This window comes from Podarcis pityusensis (genome assembly GCF_964106645.2).
Source record: "Podarcis pityusensis genome assembly, chromosome: 12".
Classification (NCBI taxonomy): domain Eukaryota; kingdom Metazoa; phylum Chordata; class Lepidosauria; order Squamata; family Lacertidae; genus Podarcis; species Podarcis pityusensis.
Window position 1 is genome coordinate 52,536,528 of NC_138037.1, and position 14,165 is coordinate 52,550,692.

Here is a 14,165-nt window from a genome sequence, read left to right on the forward strand (position 1 = left end):
ACCCCTGCCGCCTCAAATTCTTTAGCCTTTCCTAGTAGGAAAGATACTCAAAGCTCTACATCGTGTTGGTTTTCTACAACCTTTCTAGCTCTAGGACTGTCCAGGGTATTCCACACAAGGTATGAAAGCAACGCTTGTTTAGATGGCTTTTGAAAGAGAGGTGAGACGTCCAGGGTATTCCACACAAGGTATGAAAGCAACACTTGTTTAGATGGCTTTTGAAAGAGAGGTGAGACAAGTTCATGGGGGAATCAGCAGCTGTTAGTCATAGTCATGACTGAGAAATGGGCAAAAATAAAAGAGCTGCCAACAAAATACCTGCAAACTGGATTTAAGTGAATTGCAAATGAATTTGCAAGTAACCTACTGTGTTCATTCTCTCTCTCTCTCTCTCTCTCTCTCTCTCTCTAGCTATGACAGGGGTTCCACATTCAACGTGTTTGTGGGGAAAGGCCAGCTTATTGCTGGGATGGACAAAGCTCTGATTGGCATGTGTGTGAATGAGAGGCGGTTCGTAAAAATCCCACCCCATCTTGGCTACGGGAGCGAAGGTGTTTGTGAGTACAGTACTCTGTATGGAAATGTTCATCCAAGACAAGACTGTTGAAAATACAGAGTTTCTAACAAGTTCATCAAACCCGATTTTTTAATGAATGCATTGCTGCCTGATAAGTCCTGTTCATGGGATATATCTGTGGATCTGGATGTGTGGATGAGGAGGACATGGGACCATGCTGACGGACCCTGTCTCCCAAACTCCACATCTTCATTTTAAGTTCTGAACTTCTGAGAAACACGTGGAGTTCCTGCTCCCGCTCAGTCCACATATTTAGATCTCAGGATATGTTATATGAATCGAGTTCAAGAGGCCAGATTACTACAATGTCATGCACACCAAGCAAACTATCATTGCTAAAGTTTCCCCCTGTTCTCCACATCAAGTCCTTTTCCCCCTTTTTTGAAAAATGTGAGGATCTTTGTTTTCTCCCCATTGTTAATTTCTTTGAGATGGACTTCTAGCTACAATTGTTGCAGAGATACGTGATGGCAGAAATATCCATCTTGTTCCTCAGTGAGGAACAAGTTGTTGTCCTGTTCTGATCAAGATTAATTTAATACAATATGAGGCTTCAGTAGTGATGACTCGGAGCAGGGTGACAGTAATAAAGTGAATTCACTCTAAGTCCGTTGTTTTCCCAAATCCTTGATAAACAGAGGCACTTCAAGTTCCCTGTAAAGAGGGATTGATTGATAAACCATCCTGGGAATTCTTGCTCTGGGAGGGGAATGGTGGGCTGTATGCAGTAACTCTTAGCAAACTACAGCTCCCAGAATGCTTTGGGTGAAGCCATGACAGCTGAAAGTGGTATTATAGTACTCTAAATGTGGCCTCTGTCTCTGTACGCCTGGGCCACTGGTGAAACAGTTCCTAAGCCAGCACATCCTTTGTGCATGCCTGCTACATCTGAAAAGAGACAGTAGTTTGTTACATTAATTCTGTTTTTTCAGCAAGCATCATTTCCGTTTTAATATATTTTGCATTCACAGCTGGTGTAATTCCTGCAAACTCAGTGCTTCACTTTGATGTGCTTTTGATCGACCTTTGGAATTCTGAAGACCAAGTTCATATTCAAACTTATTACAAGCCAGAAAATTGCACAAGAACAATCCAGGTGTCTGATTTTGTAAGATACCATTACAATGGGACATTTCTAGATGGTACACTGTTTGACTCGAGGTAGTTAATATATATTTCTTTCTTTTTATTATTCATGTTTTTTGAGGTCTTGATTTTTGAGGGCTTCTGTGAGAATTTCCATAAAAATGTGAATGAAAATATTTTGTTGGCAGGGCTGGGAACAAAATCTATGCCTGAGGCTTAGGAAAACCACTTCCTGTCAGTATAAGACAACATTGGACTCAATAAACCAATGGTCTCTCATGCCTGCTATAAGGCAGCTTCAAATGTTCAGCTTTTAACCACTAAAGCAATAGGGAAAGAATGTGGCATATTTGGTGTCTTTGCCTTTGTGCAACTAAGTTTTGTTGTTTTATACTCTGTATACTTCTAAAATGGTTTGAAACAAAATACGCATTGGTCTACATTGATTTTACTCAGCCCAACTCGTCACATTTTTTCCTGCTTCCAGTGTTAAAAAGGAAGACACTGGCTATGAGTAACTTGCTTTTTTGTTATATTTTCAGCCACAATAGAATGCGAACATATGACACTTATGTGGGTATCGGTTGGCTGATCCCCGGTATGGACAAAGGTCTCCTTGGAATGTGTGTCGGAGAAAAGCGCATCATCACAGTACCGCCTTTCATGGCGTATGGAGAAGACGGAGATGGTAAACGCCAAATTTGTTTATGCTGGTCTTGAGTATTAACACAAATGCAAAAGCAACACACTGGCTAATAACTGGTAAGGTAAAGGTAAAGGTACCCCTGACCATTAGGTCCAGTCGTGGCCGACTCTGGGGTTGCGGCGCTCATCTCACTTTATTGGCCGAGGGAGCCGGCGTACAGCTTCCAGGTCATGTGGCCAGCATGACTAAGCCGCTTCTGGCGAACCAGAGCAGCGCACGGAAACGCCGTTTACCTTCCCACCGGAGCAGTACCTATTGATCTACTTGCACTTTGACGTGCTTTCAAACTGCTAGGTTGGCAGGAGCAGGGACCGAGCAATGGGAGCTCACCCCGTCGCGGGGATTCGAACCGCCGACCATCTGATCAGCAAGCCCTAGGCCCTGTGGTTTAACCCACAGCGCAAACCACTTCCTTTTAAGACTCCTGAGAGACATCTTCCTTTGAGACTTTTATAGAACATCTTCCTTTGAGAGATGGCTTGGCGTTCCTCGCTATTCATTGACTTGTTTGACTTCTCATTTCACTCTTTTATGTACAACAACTTACAGTCACATGTACATTTTGTGAGATGTACTGTATGATATGCACTTTATTTTGAAGTGGTGTATTAGTATATTTTGAATGACATTGTAATTAATAATATATCCACTACCAGTTATTAGCCAGCGTGTTGCGTTTGCATTTGCGTTGTTACATTTTGCAACACAGGGGTTTGTGTTTGTCCATGCTAGTGGATATTAGACAACCCTGAGAAACATAAATCAAGAGAAGATCTTTCCACAGAATTTGAACTCATAATGTTTCGTGTAGGAAGCAACTGATGAATCAACTCAATATCTGATCGCCCAGGGAATATTCATCTTTAATCTCAGTTACAGCTTAATTTCTTTCAACTTTATTTTTTTCCAGATAGAAAATTGGCAGAATAACCAGACTGCTATTAACAAAATGGAAGTTATTTTTTTAAATTCCTGGAAGCAGAATCTCTTATGTTAATAAACATAAGTTGCTTTAGAATTGGCGGGGGTGCAAAGAAATGAAATGTATATTATAGCATGGAATAGATGTGGGGTTGAGGGTATGTGTATATGTGGGGTTAGCTTGAATTTCTTTCTGAATTCTTGTGTTGACTTAAATGCCTACCATCCACCTTGATTATAGGTAAAGAAATCCCGGGTCAAGCGTCTCTGGTCTTTGATGTGGCTCTCTTAGATCTCCACAACCCCAAAGACAGCATTGCTGTGGAACAACAATATGTGCCTGAAACCTGTGAGCGTAGAAGCCAAGTAGGGGACTTCCTCAGATACCATTATAATGGTACACTTTTGGATGGCACATTGTTTGATTCTAGGTAACCACACTGCTGAACACACGTTTCCTACTTTCTGTTTATTTCTTTGTGTGTTTTTATAGCTCTATTCTGCTGAGCATTCTTTAAAGGTATTCTAAGTAGCTTGGTAAAGGTCTTCAATAATAAATAAATAAATAAGACTAAGAAAAAGTTTTAAAAAGTAGAACAATGGTTCCAATGGATGTGGGTTATCCTGAACTCTCATTTTTCTCTGTTTGAAACAAGAGATTTAAGTAATAAATGCACAGAAGATGATGGCATAGATTACTACATTCAACAAGCAGACAGAAAAGCACAGCTAATAGGACACCAGCACATAAAGTAAACACATTTGGGAAAATTTTAAAATACTTCCTATTTCTCCTCTTGGGTAACTTTAGTGTATAAATGTTTAGTGGGTTTTCCACTTTCCATGATAATAAATGGGAAGCAAAAGTGGATCTGTACTAAAGCTAGTTTATAATAACTTGTACGGTGAAAACCAATTCTTTACGTTTATAGCATGTTTTATCAAAACATGTCAATGTGCAGTAAGAATAATATCACCAACCAAAACATTAAGTGCTTTGCTTCTTTCTGTTGTGGATAATTGCTTTTGGACACTTACTTCCAGGGGCACATGATTTAACAAAGAGCATCTGTTTCAATAAACCTAAAAGAATAGAAAAAATTAGCCATTACATCCCATCTTAGCATTTAGTGCTTATATTGGAGATAACAGATCTCTATGCCTGATGCAATATGACATCAAGTGACTGACAGATGGGTGTGGTTTGTCCAAAACATCCTTGCAGCCAAATTCAGAGGCATGGTGGACCTAGATGAGAGGATCTCTATTACTTTGTTAGACCCCATGCTATTTTTGCTGACATACTTGAAAGATCAACATCTTTCAAACAGAAAAGATAAATTACTGTTTCAAATGGTACTAGCCACTAGAATTGTCTGTGCCAGACAATGAAAGAGAAAAGAATCCTCTTCATAAAAGCATGGCTACTTTGAGTAAGATCATATGGATTATGTGGGTTAGACAGGGAAAACAAGGGTTTAAGAAGTTTGAATCTGAATGGGACCCATTTAGGAATTTCTGGAATAAAAACCAAGGGATGACAAGACACAACCCTATGTCATGAGAGTAGTGTCTCTTGATTGGATGACATTAATATGCTATTCGGGCTCAGTTTTTTATTGTGTTTTTCATACCACAAAGTGGATAGCTTTTCTAGCTTTGTTCGTCTTATGTGACTTCTCATTTTGCTGCTATACAGTATATTAAAATAGTTTTCTTGTCTGTGCGCTTGGTCTGCTCAGTATTGTTTAAGGTTACTTCACCTATCGGTTAATATATTTGTAATCCTGTTACCGTATTTTTCGCTCTATAAGACGCACCAGACCACAAGACGCACCTAGTTTTTGGAGGGGGAAAACAAGAAAAAAATATTCTGAATCCCAGAAGCCAGAACAGCAAGAGGGATCGCTGCGCAGTGAAAGCAGCAATCCCTCTTGCTGTTCTGGCTTCTGGGATAGCTGCGCAGCCTGCATTCGCTCCATAAGACACACACACATTTCCCCTTACTTTTTAGGAGGGAAAAAGTGAGTCTTATAGAGCAAAAAATACGGTACATATTTGGCTTGCTTTTTTATTCACAGTTGAAGTTTTATCATATTATACACATTTATGTATTTGTTTTGCTAGCTTAATTTCCTCACTTCTTCTAGTCACACTTAGGTTTGGTGCTATTATAAGACATGACTTCATCAGTTCCACTACACCCTGTTGATACTTCTTTCTGATGTTTTTGCTGTCAAGCCAGTAAGCTATGGGCATACTGATAACAGTCTTAGTTAAGCAAAGGTTTTTCCTTTTTGCCTGTAGTTATTCACGGAACCGAACATATGATACCTACATTGGGAAAGGTTATGTGATTGCTGGGATGGATGAAGGCTTGCTTGGTGTATGCATTGGAGAGAAGAGGAGAATAACCATCCCACCTCACTTGGGGTATGGCGAGGAGGGAAGAGGTGAGTACTGTTTTTAATTCAGCAGCAGTGCCCTCCAGTCATTCTTTTACTTCAGCATTTAAAAGATTTAAGGTCCAGTGCACTGCATGGAATAAGTTTGTTGGCCTTCCATCTTCCATCCATATATATACATATTAATAATAATTTATTTATACCCCGCCATCTGGCTGGGCTTCCCCAGCCACTCTGGGCGGCTTCCAAAGAAATATTAAAATACTGTAATACATCAAACATTAAAAGCTTCCCTGAACAGGGCTGCCTTCAGATGTCTTCTAAAAGTCTGGTAGTTGTTGTTCTCTTTGACATCTGGTGGGAGGGCGTTCCACAGGGAAGGCACCACTACCGAGAAGGCCGTCTGCCTGGTTCCCTGTAACTTGGCTTCTCGCAGTGAGGGAACCGCCAGAAGGCCCTTGGTGCTGGACCTCAGTGTCCAGGCAGAACAATGGGGGTGGAGACGCTCCTTCAGATATACTGGACCAAGGCCGTTTATATATATATATATGTATATATATATATATGTATATATATATATATATATATATATATGAATAAATTTTTAAAATTAGATTTCTTTTGTTATAGCAAATTGCAAATACAATTATCCAGTTTTATATTTTACAATTCCCTCCCTCCCGTTGACTTCCCTCATCTTCCCCTTCTGGCGTGTTACATTATTTGTTATCTTCTGCATGTTAAATAATTTTAAGTGTTATTGCATTGTCTTTCTTCATATTTTACTTGAATAAAATTGTTAATGTTTCTTCAAAGGCCTTCCATCTTTCTGGTTAGAAGATAGGAATCAATGGAAGCTGCTGTAGTCCTCTCTCCTGGCAAAGCTTCACTTTGTGCTCCTTTGCTTGGAGGCAGAACTTCTCAGCTCTCCTGTTTTCTTGTTGGCTCCTTGTTTACAAAGAAAGAGGCATTTCCCCTTCTTTTTCTCCTTCTGCTCTTCTGTTTACTGCCGTTCCCCCACTCCCACCCGCTTGGGCTTTTGCTCAGTGGCTTCAGACCAGCCTAACACCTATTCGGGTGGTCAAACAACCCCAAGGAACCTTGGCATTAGCTGCAGGGCAAACCCCAATGCCAATGTAGTCATTGATATATTGTAATCATATTTGTGGTCAGTGTCAACTCCACTTTCCATAAGCAAGGTGAGTGAATTCTCTCCTTTCTGCCCAGATCCATCCCACAGTGCAGCAGCAGCATGGCACAACCTGAACATCAGGCAGGTGCTCAAAATTTACATCAAGCCCACATACAAACAAACTGACCCCGTTTGTCTCCTTTCGCCTAGGCCAGCCTTTCTCAACCTGTGGGTCCCCAGATGCCGTTGAACTACAACTCCCATCACCCCTAGCTAGCAAGGCCAGAGCTCAGGGATGATGGGAGTTGTAGTCCAACAACATCTGGGGACCCACAGGTTGAGAACCGCTGACCTAGGCAGTTTAGCTAGGCGGATTAAGGCTTGCAAGCCTCTGGTTCATGAAGCTTCCCAGCTTCCCATGTCTTCTACTGGCACCATGGCCCCTTCTGTTACAGCATCTGCCCTAGGCAGGCTGCTTTTTCCACCACTGCACCAGTATAGTAGTCCTGCCATGTGGCCACTTGGTCCTCACCTAGCCTGTTCACACTCCACTGCAAGATCATGCCTCAGCTGAGACTGCTTTTTTTGCTTAGGATGATGTTGTTTAGTCGTGTCCGACTCTTTGTGACCCCATGGACCAGAGCACGCCAGGCACTCCTGTCTTCCACTGCCTCCCGCAGTTTGGCCAAACTCATGCTGGTAGCTTCGAGAACACTGTCCAACCATCTCCTCCTCTGTCGTCCCCTTCTCCTTGTGCCCTCCATCTTTCCCAGCATCAGGGTCTTTTCCAGGGAGTCTTCTCTTCTCATGAGGTGGCCAAAGTACTGGAGCCTCAGCTTCAGGATCTGTCCTTCAGTGAGCAGTCAGGGCTGATTTCCTTAAGAATGGAGAGGTTTGATCTTCTTGCAGTCCATGGGACTCTCAAGAGTCTCCCCCAGCACCATAATTCAAAAGCATCAATTCTTTGGCGATCAGCCTTCTTTATGGTCCAGCTCTCGCTTCCATACATCACTACTGGGAAAACCATAGCTTTAACTATACGGACCTTTGTCGGCAAGGTGATGTCTCTGCTTTTTAGCTTTTAACTAGGAATACTGAAAATATAATTATCTCATGTCTCACCATCTCTTGAAAGTGCATGGAATTCGTGCTAGTGGAAAATTATCACACTTGCCAACCTCTGAAAAGCCCCTTTCATGACATTTGGAGATGACCAAGTCTCATTTGTGGAGTACATAATTTTAGTATATCAGATCAGTTCTTTACTGTAAGAGCAGAAGGGTGGGTGGCTTCTTTTCATATTTCATATCATTTATTGTTCTAGGAAAGATTCCGGGATCTGCTGTGCTGGTCTTTGATATTCATGTGATAGACTTCCACAATCCATCTGACTCTGTGGCTATTACCACCCATTATAAACCTAGCAACTGCTCTGTTCTGAGCAAGAAAGGCGATTACTTGAAGTATCACTACAATGCCTCACTCTTAGATGGCACTGTGCTAGACTCAACGTAAGTATGTAGTTTAGCAGCAAAGAACAATAGAAGCATGAAACTGGGAATATTTTGTGCATGTGGGCCTACCCAATCACTTATTTCTATAAATTTGCTTTCATCAAGTTACAATTGGTGAGAGAGTAATGATGAAGGGAAGGGCTAATCAGACTGAGGGATTTCTGGATTCTGGGGTCACTTGTCTTAACAAATTTTCTGCATGGTCCAACTTGCAATGTATTTCTTAAAGGTAAAGGTTAAGGGACCCCTGACAGTTACCGTATTTTTCGCACTATTGGACGCACCGGTCCATAGGACGCACCTAGATTTGGGGGGGGAAATAAAGGCAAAAAAAATTATTCCCCCCCCCCGCCAGGCGCGGGGCTGGGGCGGGGGAAGCCCGAGCTTCCCCCTCCCCCAGAACGGGACCCAGAGCCAAGCCGAAGCTGCGCGCAGCTTTGGCATCGCTCTGGGAGCTTGCGGGGCTGGGGGAGGAGGAAGCCCTCCGCCAGCCTCCAAACCATGTCGGGAGACAGCGGGATGGCGCGCTGAGCCTCTCCCGCTGTCCCCCGAGTTTGCGGGGCTGGGCCAGCCTTCTAACCAAGTCAGGGGACAGCGGGAAGGGCGCGCTGCGCCCCTGCCGCTGTCTCCCGAGTTTGCGGGGCTGGCGACGGGGAGGAGCAGGCTTCTCCCCCCGCCAGCCTGCTAGCCAAGTCGGGGGACAGCGGGAAGGGCGCGCTGCGCCTCTCCCGCTGTCTCCCGAGTTTGCGGGGCTGGCGATGGGGAGGAGCAGGCTTCTCCCCCCGCCAGCCTTCTAGCCAAGTCGGGGGACAGCGGGAAGGGCGCGCTGCGCCCCTGCCGCTGTCTCCCGAGTTTGCGGGGCTGGCGACGGGGAGGAGCAGGCTTCTCCCCCCACCAGCCTGCTAGCCAAGTCGGGGGACAGTGGGAAGGGCGCGCTGCGCCCCTGCCGCTGTCTCCCGAGTTTGCGGGGCTGGCGACGGGGAGGAGCAGGCTTCTCCCCCCGCCAGCCTGCTAGCCAAGTCGGGGGACAGCGGGAAGGGTGCGCTGCGCCCCTGCCGTCTCCCGAGTTTGCGGGGCTGGCGACGGGGAGGAGCAGGCTTCTCCCCCCGCCAGCCTTCTAGCCAAGTCGGGGGACAGCGGGAAGGGCGCGCTGCGCCCCTGCCGTCTCCCGAGTTTGCGGGGCTGGCGACGGGGAGGAGCAGGCTTCTCCCCCCGCCAGCCTTCTAGCCAAGTCGGGGGACAGCGGGAAGGGTGCGCTGCGCCTCTCCCACTTTCTCCCGAGTTTGCGGGGCTGGCGACGGGGAGGAGCAGGCTTCTCCCCCCCCCGCCAGCCTTCTAGCCAAGTCGGGGGACAGCGGGAATGGCGCGCTGCGCCTCTCCCGCTGTCTCCCGAGTTTGCGGGGCTGGCGACGGGGAGGAGCAGGCTCCCCCCCCGCCAGCCTTCTAACCAAGTCGGGCGACAGCGGGAAGGGCGCGCTGCGCCTCTCCCGCTGTCCCCCGAGCTTGTGGGGCTGGCGGTGGGGCTCTCCTGAAGCCTGGAGAGCGAGAGGGGTCGGTGCGCACCGACCCCTCTCGCTTTCCAGGCTTCAGCGAAAGCCTGCATTCGCACCATAGGACGCACACACATTTCCCCTTCATTTTTGGAGGGGAAAAAGTGCGTCCTATAGTGCGAAAAATACGGTAAGTGCACTCACAGACGACTCTGGGGTTGCGGCACTCATCTCGCTTTACTGGCCGAAGGAGCCGGCATACAGTTTCCGGGTCATGTGGCCAGCATGACTAAGCCGCTTCTGGCAAACCAGAGCAGCGCACTGAAACGCCGTTTACCTTCCCGCCGGAGCGGTACCTATTTATCTACTTGCACTTTGACGTGCTTTCGAACTGCTAGGTTGGCAGGAGCAGGGACCAAGCAACGGGAGCTCACCCCGTCGCAGGGATTCGAACCGCCGACCTTCTGATCGGCATGCCCTAGGCTCAGTGGTTTAGACCACAGCGCCACCCGCATCCCATAATCTATTTCTTAGAGTCTATTAAGAATTCAGATCATCACATAGAAATTGGAAATGGTAAATGTCAAAAGGCTAGAGGAGGTGGAATTCTGATGTTACATTGGCACATCCTAGCTTATGAACTACTATTTTCTTCTTTCAGGTTTAGCCTTGGGAAAACCTATAATATAGTGCTGGGTTCTGGACAGGTTGTATTGGGAATGGATATGGGTCTCAGAGATATGTGTGTTGGAGAGAAAAGAACAGTTATTATCCCACCGCACCTTGGCTATGGAGAGGCTGGAGTTGGTAAGTGAAGCTAATAGTGATGCTGACACACAAATGTGTCTGGTCTTCTTCTGTAGCAGGTGTCACAGCTGGCTTCTGTGAGCAGTCTTGTTTTGTTCCTTAAATGTGTTCATTGGTTCATGAACAGCTTTGAAGTAGTGTATCCTCCATGCAATTTAAGTAAAAATATTAGTCTAAAAAGTATATTCACAACATGAGATGTTGAGAATATAGCTGTGTAATGATATTATTATTATTATTATTATTATTATTATTATTACCACCCCCACCATTTATTACCCACCCTTCCCACCAAGGTCCCAGGGCGGGTTACAACAATTAAAAACACAATATTAAAAACAGTTTAAAACTTAAATTTATAGAAATGTGTCCTAAAATTATACACTTCAATTTTTAAAAGCTAAGGTAAAGAGGTGCATCATATTATATTATATTATATTATATTATATTATATTATATTATATTATATTATATTATATATATGGTTTTCTCTCAGAATGAAAATAGCCCAAATTAATAAAGCAATGGGGAAAGGCTATACATTCTTGTGAATTAGCAAACAACCTTACCTTAAGTGCAAATAGTCACAAAGCATAGTGTACCTTCTAAGATAAAGAATACGTTAGCTATATTTCTTTTGGATCCTGCAGGCTTTATTTTCTCATATTTTAGCTTGCTGATGTTTCTAAGCCAGTGGATGAAATGTGAACAATTTGTATTAACTGCACAATTTGTGAATGCTGGGGGTGGGCCAAATTCCAAAATGCTCCTACATAACAGAAATCTTACTTTATTTTTTGTTATTTACTGTTACAGAAGGAGAAGTGCCTGGTAGTGCCGTATTGGTTTTTGACATTGAACTGTTCGACTTGGTGTCTGGCTTACCAGAGGGCTATATGTTTGTATGGCATGAGGAAGTCTCTCCTAATCTCTTTGAAGAGATTGACAAAGATAATAATGGAGAGGTTCTTCTGGAAGAGGTAAGGTTTTGGCTAGTAAAGCTGCACTGGAAAAAAATTCTATAGGAGCTAGTAAGTTCACAGACTTACTGTGAACATACAGGACACTGAGTGGAGCCCCAGTCTTCAAGCAGTATATTTAAGATCATGTTTCTATTCTGACGGGACATCATTTAGGGAAAATTAAAGCAATTATTTCTACAGAAACAAGAGACCAATGTGCTTCTAGGTCTTGAGCACAGGAGGGAGATGCATAATCCTACTCATAGAATAGCTACTCCAGTTAAGAGGATCTGATTGAAGCCCAGCTTAACTGAATGTCTGTGACATAGGTCCCTAACAAAAAATCTCAAAGGGTCAGGACTCAGCAGCTGTTACAGTAGTAATGGATACAAACACTGCTTATGGGAATTTCCCAATTCCTTTTGGTTATTTGAAATTCCAGCAGAGGCATGCACCTTGGAATTTAAGTACTAATTTGACACCTGAACCTCTCAAAAGACACATTGGTACCTTGGTTTAAGAACAGCTTAGTTTATGAACAACTTGGATTAAGAACACGGCAAACCCGAAAGTAGGTGTTTTGGTTTGTGAACTTTGCCTTGGAAGCAGAACATGTTTCACTTCCTGTTGAGTGTGTTCCATTTGTAAATGGAGTCCCCTGCTTTGGTTTAAGAACGGACTTCCGGAACAGATTAAGTTTATAAACCAAGGTACCACTGTACTCACTAGAGATAAAGTATTAACTGGTATTTCCTCAGCACTTGATGTGAATATGAGGGGACAGATGCAAAGGTACCACAACATCCTATTCGCTGGAGTTTTAAGATTAAATAACCTGGCTGCAAACATTATTTTACTTTTCACTAATGTATTTGTTTTTTAAATTGTAGTTCGGCGACTACATCCACGAACAAGTCAAGGCTGGCAAAGGAAAGTTAGCTCCTGGCTTTGATTCTGAAACAATTGTGAAAAACATGTTCAGCAATCAGGACCGAAATGGAGATGGCAAGATAACCGCTGATGAATTCAAACTGAAAGACCAAGAGCCACAGGGACATGATGAACTGTAGTTTGTTTTTAAAATTTGTAGGAGCTAAACTGCTGTCAGAATGTATGCACAATAGAAGTGGTTTGAAATGTGTGTGTGTATACTTAAAAGTGTGGACAGTGAAAATGAATACTCCTGTCTTTGTAAGAGTGAAGTAGGCTAAAGTAAGGGGAAGACTGTGGCATTTTTATAAAACGTGAAATGCCTCAAAATTGGTTTCAATGACTTAAAAAAAAAATAGTGACACAAATCTTGTGACGTATTTTTTGAGAGGTGGTAAAGAATTTTGAGCTTAGAACAAAAATGTACATTTCTGTTAAACTCCTGCGCCACGGCCCTGTTCGGTTACTCTCCAACTGTAGTTTTATAATCATCTTTCCAAGGAAGAGAAAATCTTCTACAATGGGAGGAACTGCACTAAATCTTTTTCAAAGCCGTTATCTCAGATGCTGTGGTAGCACCATGAGCAGTACTGGAGATGGGGAGTCATGTTTCCCTAAGGATTGTAACTGAAGCTATGAATACAAAAACTAATCACAAAAAGTGTGTATCATTCTTTGCCGTGTATCAAAACATGTCCATTTATTTTAATGGGCCTACTTTTGAGTATCACCCTGAAATTAGTCTGCCCTCACACGTGTATTATAGAAAAAAGAAAGCAGAACTGTACTAGAAATATGCTGCAATATGCATAATGGTAGATTGTAATTGTGTATACAACATATGGCTACTCCATCTACTTTTTTGTGCAGTGACTCCTCAACTAGAGAACTGTCATAAGTGTACTTCAGAGTGAATCTCAGGTCTCATTTGTGTCTATAAAAACATTTTGTAGAGTTGAAAGGGACCATGAGGATCATCTAGTCCAGCCACCTCCAAGAATATGAACCTTACGGGGATTGAATCAGCACCACACACTACGCAACTGAGCTAATACCCTGCGGCTAAAGAGCACAAGAGCATAAATTAAGTGAGTGACCTCCCTCAAAGGGAAAAGGAGCACAAAGCCACGGTCCTCCCACTAACGGGAATGTACAAAGCGTCTTCTTTTTTAATTGTAGAATGGTGCTAGTTCTAAAACTACGACATACCTTTCAAAACACTTTTGCAGTAAGCAAAGTTATGTTTTATACGCTTTGTAATATTATTAATGTCTTACGGATTTGTCAAGTGTGATACATGCTGTTATTTTTATTAAAATAAAATATGGACAGACACATTCTGCACTACTCTTCCTCCATGTACAGGCGACTGGGGATGGGGAAAGGCTTAACAGTGACAATATTGATCTAAATTATGGTTTTCAATATATATCTGAACTGCTTGGCTAGTTCTGGAATTGGAGCTGGGACATAGGGGTTCAGATCACATCCAAAAGCTCTCTGAAAGGTGAACAAACCATTTATGTAGTTGTAGCCCAACTATTGAGGCAAAGTGTACAATGTGAATGAGCAAAGCACTGTAAATTAATATTGTATTCTTTCACCTTTTATAATTAACTGCAGGCTGAATGTGGG

At 43.5% G+C, this 14,165-nt stretch overlaps 1 protein-coding gene across 2 annotated transcripts in view; it reads left to right on the forward strand.

Moving 5' to 3' along the window:
• The window catches only part of FKBP9 (FKBP prolyl isomerase 9), a gene marked incomplete at its 5' end in the record, with an annotated part of 16,912 nt that extends 3,047 nt beyond the window's left edge, over window positions 1-13,865 (forward strand). Inside the window, 9 exons of one of the 2 annotated variants that reach the window (XM_080975907.1) lie at window positions 412-557; window positions 1,549-1,738; window positions 2,206-2,351; window positions 3,532-3,721; window positions 5,598-5,743; window positions 8,152-8,338; window positions 10,493-10,638; window positions 11,455-11,618; window positions 12,491-13,865. In XM_080975907.1, the coding sequence (XP_080832033.1) occupies window positions 412-557; window positions 1,549-1,738; window positions 2,206-2,351; window positions 3,532-3,721; window positions 5,598-5,743; window positions 8,152-8,338; window positions 10,493-10,638; window positions 11,455-11,618; window positions 12,491-12,670 (1,495 nt within the window). In that variant the 3' untranslated portion in view covers window positions 12,671-13,865. The remainder of the gene's footprint in view (window positions 1-411; window positions 558-1,548; window positions 1,739-2,205; window positions 2,352-3,531; window positions 3,722-5,597; window positions 5,744-8,151; window positions 8,339-10,492; window positions 10,639-11,454; window positions 11,619-12,490) is intronic. The other variant, XM_080975908.1, reaches the window with a different exon arrangement.
• Window positions 13,866-14,165: the final 300 nt, after the last annotated feature.